This window comes from Bombus terrestris, chromosome 1 (assembly GCF_910591885.1).
Source record: "Bombus terrestris chromosome 1, iyBomTerr1.2, whole genome shotgun sequence".
Lineage (NCBI taxonomy): Eukaryota > Metazoa > Arthropoda > Insecta > Hymenoptera > Apidae > Bombus > Bombus terrestris.
In genome coordinates, this window is record NC_063269.1 from 5,205,720 (window position 1) to 5,220,539 (window position 14,820).

The 14,820-nt window shown below is 40.6% G+C and overlaps 4 protein-coding genes across 7 annotated transcripts in view; all 4 read left to right on the plus strand.

The window, feature by feature from the left end:
- The first annotated feature begins 138 nt into the window (after positions 1–138).
- LOC125384680 (mitochondrial inner membrane protease subunit 2) lies at positions 139–1,821 on the plus strand. Of its 4 annotated transcripts, none has more exons than XM_048404111.1 (3): positions 139–1,097; positions 1,219–1,540; positions 1,621–1,821. In XM_048404111.1, the coding sequence occupies exons 2-3, from the start codon at positions 1,235–1,237 to the stop codon at positions 1,819–1,821; spliced, it is 507 nt and encodes a 168-aa protein (XP_048260068.1). In that variant the 5' UTR covers positions 139–1,097; positions 1,219–1,234. The 4 variants fall into 4 exon arrangements, with proteins under 4 accessions (XP_048260068.1, XP_048260071.1, XP_048260075.1 ...); XM_048404114.1 differs by having other exon boundaries at positions 139–928; XM_048404118.1 differs by having other exon boundaries at positions 139–847.
- A 17-nt stretch (positions 1,822–1,838) lies between these two features.
- Positions 1,839–4,128, plus strand: LOC100646051 (KICSTOR complex protein ITFG2). Its single transcript, XM_012309150.3, has 6 exons — positions 1,839–1,985; positions 2,065–2,284; positions 2,368–2,684; positions 2,760–3,472; positions 3,531–3,765; positions 3,822–4,128. The coding sequence occupies exons 1-6, from the start codon at positions 1,839–1,841 to the stop codon at positions 3,999–4,001; spliced, it is 1,812 nt and encodes a 603-aa protein (XP_012164540.1). The 3' UTR covers positions 4,002–4,128.
- A 316-nt stretch (positions 4,129–4,444) lies between these two features.
- On the plus strand, positions 4,445–8,078 carry LOC100646167 (sodium-coupled monocarboxylate transporter 2). Its single transcript, XM_012309188.3, has 9 exons — positions 4,445–4,807; positions 4,931–5,149; positions 5,268–5,613; positions 6,294–6,448; positions 6,544–6,684; positions 6,754–6,862; positions 6,975–7,196; positions 7,269–7,774; positions 7,849–8,078. Exons 2-9 carry the CDS (start codon positions 4,932–4,934, stop codon positions 7,940–7,942), a joined length of 1,791 nt encoding a protein of 596 aa, XP_012164578.1. The 5' UTR covers positions 4,445–4,807; position 4,931; the 3' UTR covers positions 7,943–8,078.
- Positions 8,079–13,780: 5,702 nt separating this feature from the next.
- Positions 13,781–14,820, plus strand: part of LOC100646281 (orthodenticle 1) — a 34,552-nt gene continuing 33,512 nt past the window's right edge. Inside the window, exon 1 of the mRNA XM_020868671.2 lies at positions 13,781–13,950. The gene's annotated coding sequence lies outside the window, so the exon portion shown is untranslated. The remainder of the gene's footprint in view (positions 13,951–14,820) is intronic.

Sequence of the window (14,820 nt, forward strand, 5' to 3'; positions counted from 1 at the left end):
TAAAAATTAAACAGTTTAATTGCATGATCTTCCATAATAATGTTAATAACGTATTTTAATGTTCAAATCATGTTTTAATAGCTATTATGAGATGAAGTTATTAGTACTGTTATATGATGTCTATATAAATAGATAATGTTAAATGTAAACTATCATTAAATATATTTTAAAATATTTTTATGTCAATAATACAAAGTTGGCGCATTTTTTTGTAATATGTATTACTATTAAGAAAACACGGACCTCGTAAATGTTTATCAGTTATAGTTTAAAAATTACGCCCAATCGTAAAAATGTGTTAAAAATGTTCCCACATGCAACATTTAAAACATTTCAAACAATTTTGATATAAATGACTTTAATAATAATTAAATAATTTTTTTTAAATAATTGCTTTAAGATATATATGTATGTATGTATAGCTAAATTCTAATGGAAGTAGGAGCATTTTTTAATGATAATTCGTTCATTAATAAAAACGCCGGTCCATTAAATGATAGGTTATTTAAGCTCGTACATTTTATCAGTTTAGTAATATCAATTACCTTCAACGTTGTTATTAAAGGAATAAATAATATTATTATATCAAAATTCATGTTTGTTTTTGGAATTCTAAAACTAAAATATTGATCTTAATCAGTTTGTAACAAGATATAATCACCCATTTTGCATAAATAATTTAGACTTACGATGGAACTAAGTATAATCTACAAAGAACAAGTATCATTACTAAATAATTATTTTAGTTTATAATTTAAAACAATGTATAATTGCATTGGATATTGCAATCTATGTATATGTAAAATATGTATGTGTATGTAGCAAGATTAGTTTTCCTAACCAAAATGTATCACATTAAAATTATTTTGTAACCTCTACTTATTTCGAGCTCATAGTTTAACAAAGAATAAGATCCGTTTAATACCTTGTAAATCATGAAAGTTTTATTAATATAAATCCTCGGACACTATAAACAATTTGAGACTAAAATAAATTCTTTGTCTTAAACTTTATACGTTAACCTATAAAAGATTATTTCAGTTTATGAATAAAGAACTATATTAAAATTTTGTTGATAATTTTGTAATAATGAAAAAGTAATACAGATTTTCTTTTTAAAGCATAACTTCATATTTGTTATTGTAAAATTATAGTTAATAAATGTAATTTTGTGTACACTTATAGATGTTTAATTCAAAATATTTTTATTATTTGTAGTTGATAAATGCGATAGATGAAAGTACGACATTTCTTTGCGGGTATCCTTATAGGCATCCCTATCGGGATCACTTTTTTGGATACAGTTGGTTACATAGCCAAAGTAGAAGGAGTTTCTATGCAGCCAACCTTAAACCCTGATGAAAGAAATCCTGATTATGTTTTTTTGAATCGTCGAGCAGTTCGTACACAAAATATTCAACGCGGCGAAATAGTAACTGTAAAATCTCCAAAAACTCCAGAACAAATTTTGATTAAGCGAGTTGTAGGACTTTCTGGAGACATTGTACGCACACATGGCTATAAAGCAGACATTCTACAGGTATTTGAGAATTTTTCACTCGATAAATCTTTGCTTATAGAATTTTATGAATAATAAGAAAATTCATATCTATTTGTTAGATACCTGAAGGTCATTGTTGGGTAGAAGGTGACCATATTGGACGTTCCATGGACTCTAATACTTTTGGACCAATTTCTCTTGGATTGATAACTGCTAAAGCTACTTCCATAGTTTGGCCACCTAGCCGTTGGCGATATCTTTATCCTTCTATGACAAATCATAATTTTCCACTAAATTCACCAAAAGTACCCGCTAGATAGAATTTGTTATAGAGAAAATGAGGGCTGTTAGTTTTGTTAAAAGACTCCAATGGGATTTACCTGGCACTGTATGTAGACATGGTTTAACAATAGGAGATGTTGACAATGATGGTGACAATGAATTAGTTATTGGTACAGCGGAGGGAGAACTTTATATTTTTAAAGTGAATTGATATTACTAATTTGCTAATAACTTATTGGCATGGATTGTTACGCTGTTTATTCTAAATTATTATATTACAGGGCTCAGAGTTATGGCAAAAGATACCTGGGCTAGGCCTTATAACTAGTGTAGCGATAGGAGATATTTTTAATTATGGACGAAATGCGTTAGTTGTAATATGTGGAGATGGCTGGGCACATATCTTTTACAGCCCAAGATCTGTTAATCCTAGTATGAGCAATGTAACTTCTACTCAACAATTAATCAAGGAACCAATTGATCAAGACAACATAAAACATGGTGAATTGCAAATTATATTATTGTGTTTTGTATTGCTGTTTAAAAATAATTATAATTTGTATATTATTGGATAAAAATCATAGGCCATCCAAGTACGGATATCGCAACAGGTGTTAACATGACAAGTTCTTCAAGTTTAGATCAAATAGATGGCAATAATGAAATTAATGAATTATCTGGTAAAATGGAGTGTGTTCATGTACAAAGAATCCCAACTAATACAAAAATGGTCTTAGTAGCAGATGTTGATAAAGATGGTGCAAATGAAATGGTACTTGGTTTGACCGATCGTGTAGTTAGATCTTACAGATGGTCAAGTAATCTAGAATTAGGTAGAGGAAAGTTAGTTGGATTGAATAAATGGGAATGTGCCAATCAAATAGGAACAGTCACATTACAGGTGTAGTAAATTTGTATAAAAGAAAGGTAAATTCTTTAATCTATGGTAATAACGAATTTTGATGTTTTTATTTAGCATATGGCAGATGGAACACCAACGTTGTTAGTTGCTCAACCTGGCGGAACGTTCATGCGAATTAAATGTAATCCAGAAGATTGTCATTTAGAAGATGAAATTAATCAGAAAAGTAACGAAACAGCAGCGAGCTGCGTGGACTATCAAACGTTGGGAATATCAAGAATGCGCAATCAAAATATTTCAACGGAAATTATCGGAGATCTAGAGTGTGTAGTAGAAAATAAGTCGAATTACGAATATAAAGAGTTATTATTCAAATCGAGTGTTTTAAATGAAGTGCAATGTGGTAAGAACTTGAAATCTGTCTCATTAGAATTTAAGAAAAATAATTCGCAATCAGAGATAAGGAAAAGTAGTCCTAGTATCATGGAAGGACGTAGGAAAAATTCAACGATCGAAAATTCTAAAACGAATAAAGCTTTTGGAACTACTGATCCTTCTAGTCGGGATCAGGTTGATGGTAATGTTTTTGGAGGCAACGTAATTCTTGGTGGTTACGACATTAAGTCGGAAAAGGATTCTTTGTTACCTACATATAAGCATTTTTCGTGTCAAGATAATAGCAGTAACAATAAGATAGAAGATGCGAAAGGAAAAGGTAAAACCGAAACTGACGCGAATATACAAAATAATTTATTACAAGGAAAACCTTACGCTCTTGCTACTTTAGATGGGACAATAATGTTAGTTAAGGACGAAATCATTCTATGGTAAGATTTCAAAATTGCAAATATTTAGCAACGATACAGGTTACATAATGTTTTTTAGGTCGATGCAAGTAGATCATCAAATATTCGCTCTATGTCGATTAGACGTAACCGGCGATGGTTCTGATGAAATAGTTGCTTGTGCATGGGACGGGCAAACCTACATTTTAGATCAACAACGTAATAGCGTACGTTTTCAATTTGAAGAACCAGTTAGAGCATTCTGTACTGGTAACTATAATGTTACTCCTGGTTTTCCAACACCTTGTCTCGTATATAACAGCTTCAATAATAAGGTAAAGTTTATTATTCGTTTGTAAATCAAACAAATTATAAGTATTAATGTTTGCAGATATTTCTTTATTACGATGTTACACTTCCAAGTATGGTTACTAAGCCTTTGAATCCCATGGACGAACTCGATTCCGAAGAAAAGAAAATTTTAGATGATCTCCTAGGAAACTGTACCGAGATGGAGAAACAACAGAAAATACAAGAGTTAACTGAATGGTTACTGTATGGAATATCTTAAGATTTAATTCTGTAAAATTATAAGAAAAAAAAAAAAAAAAAAAAAAAAAAAAAAAAAAAAAAAAAAAAATTATAAAATTATAAAAATTTACAGAAATAAGGAATATATGCAGATTCTTATAAAGCAATCCTGTTGTTCTTTCTCTACAAACTACTTCGCTCTAGATAGGAACGATATTTGTTCAACGTCCAAGGAATTTATTGCTCGTATTTCCATATCATTTTCATTCGCGAGTACGGTTTTTATGCGTATTGACAGGACCCGGTCGTTTGACCTAACGTTCGTCGTCACTTCCGTCTTAGAATGAAGGATATATGACCGAAAAAGATTCTTGAAAATTTTTAGCAAACAAGATGGGAATGATATCGGTAGCGGAAGAACTCAAGATTCAGCCCAGAGACTGGTTTAAGGATACTCAACTATTTGCATAACATTGCGAAAGACGGAACTTTATCTACCTGTCATAAATTAGACAGATGTTCGTGCAAAATCAGTTAAACATATAACATTATGCTGAACGTTATCATTATTAGTGAGAATGTAGCTCGCATCGAGTACTTTTCCGTCTTTTTACGAATTTCATATTTCTGAATTTCATATTTATAGATTGATCATTAATCGACGTTCTCCGCAAATCTCCCGAATTAACACGCTACATTTTGATTCTTGATTTACGTATCGATGAATTCGATCTTCGATAACGAGTAACAGAAATAGATCAATACACGAGTGTGACAAATATTGAACTACTATTAATCGTTTACCGTACTATATCGACCATTATCGTACTGTAAATAAAAAGAAAGGTGAAATAGTTTTGTCAGTTGCAATAGCTGACCAGAGTTTAGTTTAAGTCGACGAGAACGAAAGTGGCGAACGAACGTTCTCTATCGTGAGTTAATCCTCAATTTCAACTTCATCGTTTTTAGAATGACAGAAAACGAAACAAGATCACTGCTCGGACAAGAACTGAAACAACTTACATTCGGATGGACTGATTACACATTGTTCAGTGGTCTCTTAGGGATCAGCGTCCTCATAGGGATTTATTTCGGCTGTTTTGGCAAGAAACAGGATAACACTACCGAGTATTTGCTCGGAGGTAAAACAATGTCTTGTTTCCCAGTTAGCATGAGTTTAATTGCCAGGTAAAAAGCTGTGGAAATTATATTTTGTAACGAATGCACGCGAATCTATCGAAGCGTTGATAAAAATAATTCTTTCACGATGTTGAAACTAGAAATTGTTTTCTTTGATTTATTTCAGTCACATATCGGCAGTTTCCTTGCTCGCTGTACCTGTCGAAGTATATCAGTATGGTACACAATATGCCGCCTGCATTTTTACATCGATTATATCGTGTGCTCTTATTTCGCTTATCTACTTGCCAGTATTTTATCAATTACAACTGACCAGCACGTTCGAATACCTAGAGATGAGATTTACGAGGCCTGTTCGGACATTCGCCTCGTTTCTTTACACGCTTTCGTTGATCATTTACGTCCCTCTGATCATATATGTACCAGCGTTAGCATTTTCCCAGGCAACGTCCATCAATCTTCACTTGATCACCCCGATAATTTGTACAGTGTGCATATTCTACACGACTATCGTAAGTTACTTCATCTACGCTTCCTACTTTCCTTTTAAATAGCTTTTAAGAATCGTCGTATCGAACTCTAGTCTAACTAACTCTCGACTTACGAGTTATTCGCGTCGACGGAGTTTAGTATGGAAAGTTCAATGGCCTACTTGTAGGTTACGCTTAAATAATCGTTCTAAATCATTTCAAAGGTACTCGGTTTTTGCTTTAAGATTATAAAGAACGAAATTCCAAATAACATTGAAACTCTGTTACCATATAGACTCGATCGGTTGGACCGTTGAACGATCTTTAAACGTTCTCACGAGAAAATCAGTTTTCGTCGGTTGCAAGAATGAACGGCTAGGAATTACGCGAATCGTATGGGAGTGATAGACGACGATACGCGATATTTACAAACATGTCCAACGTTATCGCGTATAAGGGACTATGTAGTTGATAAATCATATGGGAGATACGAATAATAATATAATTACGATTAAACGTGGAATTATACAGGCCGTCTTCTCGTCGCGTCGATTTTTGGCAAATATTTACACAGCTTACAATATTATCGCTAAATATGGCCAGTAATTAAAACGTTTACGTGAATATTTCGTAAAAAGCGGCTCGTCCCGCCACTCATCCTGAACAATAACGCTAACAATACGTTCGTTTCGATAATGAATATCTTCCTGAAAAATATTTAGGGTGGATTGAAAGCCGTCGTATGGGCTGACACTGTACAAATGACTGTAACGTTGGGAAGTTTATTCGCGGTATTCATATTGGGTACTATGGCTGTAGGCGGTATATTCGAGACTTGGAGAATATCGGAAGAGGGTAGCAGAATAGTGTTTTGGAAGTATGATCGTCTATAGAACTTTTATTATTATTATCATTATTATTATTAGCTCGTATCGAAGCGTCTCCTAATTTGCTATTTATCACACGTCACAGCATGGATCCAAGTCCGTTCGTTCGAAATTCTTTTTGGGCCATGTCAGTTGGTATGACGATGACGTGGTTATCGGCGCTCGGTATCAGTCAAGTATCAATGCAAAGATTTCTAGCTGTGCCGAATATGAAGGAAGCGCATAAGTGAGTACTACAATAACGGTTCTCGAAAGTGAGAGAAATTTATAACGAACAAGGTTTCTATTTCGTTAGGGCAATAGCTTTTATGGGTTTATGCATGGTAGCTATAAAATGGATATCCGTTTTTACCGGTCTTATAATGTACGCTAGATACCATAAGTGTGATCCTATAAACACACACGTACGTACCTTTCGTTTCTATGTAAATAGAAATTAATTACATCCTCTGTCGTAAAAAAAGAAAAGAAAAAAAAACAAAAAACAAAAAATGTAAAGGTTCAATTGGTTCGCAGGTAATATCCAGGAGCGACCAATTACTTCCATATTATGTGCTGGACGTTGCTGCAGATATCCCAGGACTACCTGGCCTTTTTCTAGCCGGTCTTGTCAGCGCTGGTCTGTCGACGATGAGTGCTAATTTGAACACTGTTGCTGGTACGATTTACGAGGATTTCATCGATCCTTGTTTACCCGATAGTAACGAGAAAGAGAAGAGAGCAGCGAAAATTATGAAGGTACATCGTAAAGTGTCATCTTTGCTCGTCCTTTTGGGGAAAAGTAACAACTAACAACATTATGATTTTCAGGCTATCGTAGTGGTCATAGGATTAATTTGTATGTCGCTGGTTTTCATCGTAGATCGTTTAGGCGATATTTTTCGAGTTTCTTTGACACTTCACGGTGTAACGAGTGGCGCGATGTTAGGTATATTCACCCTGGGAATGTTAGTACCATGGGCAACGTCGAAAGGTGCTATCGCTGGTGGATTACTTTCCATGTTGTCCATGATTTGGATCATAGTCGGGGCTCAAGTGAACATGATTCAAAAACGATTAATTTATCCGCCTCTTCCTACGTCGACCGAGGATTGTTTAAACGCGGAGATCGCGTCGAACCAAACGACGATGAACACGGGTGACATTCTATCGAGCGCGGACGACGAACCGTTTATTTTGTTTACCGTATCGTTCATGTATTACGCTTTGGTCGGTTTTCTGATATCGATGGTGGTCGGAACGATAGTCAGTTTTCTGTTCGGCGTTAACGATCTAAGCGAAGTGGATAGAAATCATTTTCCACCGATAGTTCAGAGGTATGGAAATATATTCGTTTTAATTTCGAGGAAAAATGGCAAAACTATTCACGAGCATGGCCGTGTCGTTTCAGATTTCTACCACCGAAAAAATACACCGAGGTTCCGATGCATTCGATATCAAACACGCTGGTGAAGAATGCAGAAATGGAAAAGCTGAATTTGTAAAACGGACGTAACTGCTTTTATTCCTTCTCTCTGACGTTGTGTTCATAGAATACATAAAGTCCAACTAAACGACTATTAATTTGCACGTTACGGCGAAAGAAAGTTTTTAATAAAATTAAGAACCTTCGAAGACAAACGAATCGCCGTGCGATAAGCATCGAAGCACAGTCCTGCTCGACCATTTGGCATAACAAAGTTCTACATAACTGGTTCGTTCTGGGTTGAAAGCACCCATTAGACCCTCGAGGAGGGTGTCAAATTGACTAGATTATATATCTGTCCCACGCATCTCAATACAAACAACTCGTTTATACATCTGGAGGAACGATGCCTATCGGATTAGGACGAATGGAAATGCGAAGGGTGTTTTTCGTCCAGTCATTCGTCGAGTTGATCTTGAAAATCCGCGAAAGATCGATCGTAAAATATGCGCGATGATGGTTGCACGTGTCTACGACCGTGCTTCTTTCGTTCAATGAAATTTTCAAGATACGGCCAATTCGAAAAGAATCAAACAATGCTACGTTCAATGGCCGTAATTTAATTTTATACGATGTTTTCATCGAACTCGAGGTCCGTTCGATACGGCATAAAGTTGTTACGTTTTATCGCAAATATTTTATCGTTTCATAAACGGCAACTCGCGACACAGATTGAAAAATTCGCTACGATTTATCGTCCAGTGGCTTACTGTTATCGTTCACAATAGAGACGACATTGTTGCAGTCTCTATGAAAAATCAATAGCGAAGATATATTAAAATCGTAGAAAAGACGCGTATACGCGATAATGCTTCGACCGCAGTGCTATCAGTCACGGTTCACCGAACTTGGATGTGTAACTAACGCAGCTTTCTAAGCTACCGCGTTATTCTCTAGTGTTTAATCCTTTTACAAGCATTCGGATCGCGTTCATTACGGCGCAACGTTGCTTCACACTTTGTCGCCTTTTTATGAAATTCTTTTCTCGTGACAACTCGATTTTTAGAAAACTACGTACGTGGATCCGACGAAAAGGAATAAAACGTTAAGATTCCGAGGTGAAAGTCGACGAAGGAAGTAACCCTTATCAAGGATTCGAGATATTATCCTCGGCTTTCAGAAGAACTCGGCCGGTAGACAGAGAAGATCGTTGGAGAGAAGGCTGGTAGGGACGTTATACGGCTGACGTAGAAACGCCACTTCTGTCTCGAACGGGAGACCACATTCCACCGAACCATTTTATTTTATTGGACTGAAAGGTGTCAAATATAGGTGGCAAAGGCCCTCCTACTTACATTCCTGTCGCGTCCCGTCCTTCTTTCTCTACGGTCTCATTTCACCGCGTAGGTAAAATTTTCGAGCCAGAGGTCGGTCCATTGTCGTCGGGTGACAGTTTTTTGACAGATTCCGTCTGATTTGGTGTCGAGTGACAGAGCCACTATCTCGTTGCATTCACGCGACTAACTAGCTTTACCATCTTCGATCGACTCTCGTCGATTCGTCGAAAAACTTGCAACGATATCGCGCGACGGTTGTTTCGTTAATTAGCCTGACGAGAAGAGAATCGTTCGTGCGTGCGCGAATGTTAAAGCAGCTTCGCGATGAGGTTGGTGAAAAAAGGAAAGGCGCAAGTCGGCGAGAGGATGAAAAAGAAGTATCGAGGAAGAAACGTGTATGGTTTGTACAAGTATGCGTTTGGACGTATATATGTATAGAGACGGAGGTTTGGCTTAGGTCCTCTAATCTCTCCTTCTTCGTCGCTCTTTCTTCGTGTCTCGTCGAGTGTAACTATATAACGGGGTTCCCCGGTTTTTGTGAGGTCACGGTATACGCGCAAAAGCGCATAAAAGCTAAGGGGGCGCGTACGGTGTGGGATACGGCTTATTTCGGCGACAATACGTAGGGCCAGGCGCGAGCATAAAGGAGCATAATGCACCCTGCTAACGTGAAAATTATTCTGTCAAACATTCGGACGTCGGATTACGGCGGTAACCTCGTGTCCTAGCAGGACACGCTTTTTTCAGAAAAGACGCGGCCAATAGGCTGCACAGATGCCGAAAGGATTTCTCGGTCAACGAGGCGATCGTTGATTTACGCGTCAACTCGGAAGATAGCAAATTGGGAGGTCGCGAAGGCAACGTGAAATTTATGGATGCGTAAAATCCTAATATTATGCGTTATTTAAAAGAAGAAGGCTTATTCTAACTCGATCATATAATTCTCGTTGCACGCGACGATATTTCGTTATTGTTTTTTATCACCCGTTCTGCTATCATTTCGCGCTACGTTTAAACGCCTCTGGCATCTCGCACATTTTTAGTTACACGTTCGCCTGTTCCTTTTTTTTTTTTTCTCTCCTGGTTGTGCCGTTATTTGTGTTCGCAGCTACCCTCCGATGTTACCGTCGAGAGAGTAAACACACCCTATGAAAATGAATACCCGACGGTCTGCCGCGTTCTTCTTGTATTCTCGAAAACAAGCAACGAGCGAAGCGCAGGAAAGAAGAGAGAAAGGAAACGCAATAGAAACGTAGCTAGGTAGCAGGCATGCGGAATATTGTGACATCTCTTCCTTGGCTGACATTCAATTTTCAGGCTAGAACGTCGTGCCCCAACCGCACACACCGTACGCCTGTTTCCATAGAATGGAACACGATATACGCATCTACCTCCCCTTTCTCTTTTCATTGCAACCAATGCAACCAGCCGTGCCCCGGCTGCTCGTATAGCATATACAAACAAACAACAACGGTCGCCTGGCCATGTCCACGAGACCGACACCCGCTAGAAGGGATATCGTCGCGCGGAGACACTCAGCCGAACGTGTATCGTGCCGATACAATTCGACCCATCAACCGTACAAAAACATATCTGTTCGAGTAAAATTACACGGGGCGAGCGCACGAGAAAGAGGTTAATCGCGCTAGAAAATTATAGGTACGCGGAAGTGAAGCGTAGCTTACAGATACGAAAATGGGCATCGAAAGCGTGCGGGATCACGCGACACGCACGAGACTAGCCGACTCTCACCAACGATATCTCTATGCCGGCTGCGATTCGTCGAATTCGTTGCGAACCGGCTATTTACGTTTTCCTCGAGTTAACGCGAGGAGCCAGTCGAATAGCGAGAAGGAAAACCGATATCGAGGAGAATTTTCATCGTTCGCTATCCTCCGAGTAAGAGACGAAAACGGACGAATTTTGACGTTTCTTAACGTAGATACGTAACGTAGACACGAAGAGTAGAAGGAGGAAGGTAGAAGACAAAGAGAAGCGAGAGATACGGTGGAATATGGAAAAATATTGCTGGCAATTCGAGGACGGTATACGCGTATATCCGCGGCCGAGCCAACAGCTCGACCGCGTTTTACCTTCAATTAGCATCTCTCTTAATGACGATCACCGATCTACACGCGCGCTCGCGTGACACGCACCAACATATAGGTGCTGCTTCGCGTTCACCGTACTCTGGTGTATGCATGCGCGTATATACCCTGTACCCATGGTACGTTTCGCGCGACGCATACGTTCTCACAGAGATACAGTCGGTACGGTGTAAGGGAGAAAGCTCGAAACAACGGGAGCGCGCGCGCGCTCGCGCGAGTGAGAGAGAGGAACGGACGAATGAGAGGCCCGGAGAGAGCAAAGCTCGACGGAAAAGGACAGAGGGGATCTATAAAAAAGTCCTTTCCCCCTACTCACCGAATCCTTACCCCGCTAGCGACGTTCGCCCCTCGAAAACGCGTAACGAATGCAACGTGCACCCTGCACTCCCGCTGTCCCCTTTCCACGCTGTTGCTCGGTATTTCTCTTCGATTCCCCTCCATTTTCATCCCCACTTTGACCGCGAGATCTTTATTTTTATCGTCGACCGGTTGGAAGGTACGTGGCGTAACCTCACCACGCCCCTATCGTTTCCATCCCGCCAATCGGTCGGCTAGCGACCGGCCATTTTGGTCCATGCGGAGGCTGCGCGTTTACTTGCCGTCTTTGTCTTTTGCTTCCCACCGTCAGCTTCGTGTGTATGAGTGTTCCGTGGAAGGATGCTGCGCGCGAGTGCGCTTCGTGAAGGCGAAACGCGTGCACCAGTGGTGGGGCGTGGAACGAACAGGGCGAACAGCGGAACCGAGTTCGCTCAGTATTTGCCGAAATTTTTCCCGAATTTGGGGACGGTGAACTAGCTGCGGCCGTTTAAACGATATCGTTCAACGCGCGACGTCCCGATAGCTGCCGGTCGCGGTAAGGTCGTTCGGTTTGCCGCGGTTCGCGAAGCCCAGACGTCGCGTCGTTTCGAGGTCGTGCGCTCGCTTGGATTTCGAGGTAGACCGAATCCTTCGACGATGGTGGGGAGCGAAGGAAAGTAGTAGGAGGAGGTCGCTGCGAAGGTATCGCTTCTCCCTCTTTCGTATCAAACTACAAAAATATATACGAGTTTTCTTATTGCGCGTCGAAGATAAGTGCCGGTTGCCCGACGATTGCCTAACGAAACGAGCACGCCGCTCAGGGCTGCGCGAGCCAAGTTATTTCCCAGTGACTGACAGATGACATTCGCGAATTTCTAGCTGGCCGCGGAGAATCGTCGGGTATCTGGAGGCGTCGATAGTCCGGTAACGCTTGGTCGGAAAGATCGGACGCGACAACGGGCGGCGGAAAGCTTTTTTTATGTCGGCGCTGAACATTCTGCCAGGACTCGCGCGCTTCCTTTTCCTCGTTACGTGGAACGCGTAATACGATCGCTGTTTAAATTCTCGGCGAGTGTTGCATCCAACTAAACCGTGGATCGAAGGTCGGAGGGGGGTAAGAGGAGCGAGCAGGAGGACGGACCACGAGTCCGTACACACCTATTTAATTCTTTCTTCTCTGTCTGCTCCCCCTTGAGACTCCAGCAACGTGATATCGCGTCGGTGTTCACGCGAGAAAGACAGCGCGCGTCCGATCAGGCGTACGCGTGTGTCCATCGAGGCAGAGGTTGGTCACGAGTTTGGTGGGGAATGCGATGAGAGAAGGTAGGAGAACGAACGAGAGTCCGCGATATTCTCTCCGACGTTGGAGGTTTGCCTTCCTTCTCGGACGTACGGGAGCCGGCGCTCCCTCGTATCTTCGTGTGTGTTCCATCGAGTAGCTCGATCGAGAGAGAGAGAGAGGAGCGAGAGAGAGAGAGCGAGCGAGAGAGAGAGAGAGAGAGAGAGAGAGAGGGAGAGAGAGCGAGAAAGGTAGCGAGAAAGAGAAAAATATAACACGCGCTATAAGGGCAGAGAGGGACGAGGGGGCGCGAAAAGTCGAAGAAGAATAAGCGAGAAGTTTGGGCGCACTCTATCCTCGTCTCCGTTAGCCAGCGAATTCACGGACATCACGGGAGTATCCTGGGCGAAACACGGACCGCGACACACCGAGCCTCGCGAGTTGGCGTATGTGTTCCCCGTGGATGTGGTAGAGGCTGGTTCGAAGGGAGCTGGTGGGGACTAGAAGGGAGAAGGTAGGAGGACGAGTTGGGAGGACGAAGGCAGCGCTATCGAGTGGCGGTACCAAGAAGCAACGGCGTCGTCCGTCGTCACCGCCGTGTATCGTCGCCGCTGAGAGAGAGAGAAGTCCACCGCTGAGGGACTATCCGAGATTTAGTCGCTTTTAAACGAAATACACGGGCTCGTGAGCCCAAGTGAGTTTCACGAAACGATCGTGCTTCTCGATCTATCAATGTTAGCAACAATTTGGTTTCTTGATTTTAACGACAGTTAACGAGCTCCCACAAGCCAACATCGAATTACGGCACTTTCGCGAATCGGCTACAGATTACGTGTGTTACGAATTGACAACGGCGAATTGTATTCGAGCGACACGAGTGTGATACGAATAGAATTTCCGGAAACCGGGGCTACGAATTCGCGAGTGTCCTACGGAACGCCGGACAAAGATTCCGGTATCGTACACAGAAGCGGCGGTATTAGCCAAAACGGGACTGCCGGTACAACCAAAGGATATCTACGAAGAAAGAAGAGGACGGTGCAAGTCGCGGGTAATTATCGGAAAGGTAAGAAGAAATCTCTCGTCTTTGCTCGCTTCTCTCTATGTAGAACAGTTACCGTTACAGTGTTTCGATATAAATAAGTAGTTCCCGTTTTGTACTTTTAACAAAGCGGGGATTAGTCCTGACAATAGAAAGGTCAAACGTTTCTTTCCATAACGGACTGGAAACATTTATTCTGAATTTGTTTGAAAATTCTTTGAAAGATTTATTAACGTGTCATCTAGATGTTTCTATATTCTAAGGAAATACTTCTGAATGATGTTTGATATAATGTTTGCAACTTTATGGTCGACTATATTGAAATAACTTAGGTAAACATCTCGTGTACGTGTTCTTATGAGAACGAGGACGGGCCACAGCCCATGTTTAATAACATTGCCTTGGTCGAACTATTATCAAACTGCTGGAAATATCTAGGTGAACCGAGAATCGTTAACGCATTTTGTATTATCAAACTTTGCTTTTCACTACCTTTACAATCATATAAATATCGCTATCGAAGAATGGCCACGGATCTGTACGCCCGAGATATCTACATCGTGAGAATTCGCAAGAAATATTCGATGATCGACCGTTAAACTCGATTATTATCGTCCTTATTATAAGAAATTAGGTGTAACTTCGTCGACATCGTGACACGCCCTACGCTTAGGTCCGATGAATGAAATCCATTACGTTCTATCTCCGAAATAAAATATACTTTTCGATTTTACTAGACGTTCCGAAAACTATTAGCCTCTTGTACGCGTTACACGTACGCGATACCTTTTCGATCTTGATTATCCTTCTTCGTTTTAATTGCACGATACGTATGAAAAGTTTGGAAACTACGTTCGTAATTCGATCAACGTATATAATCGAGAGAGAAAATCT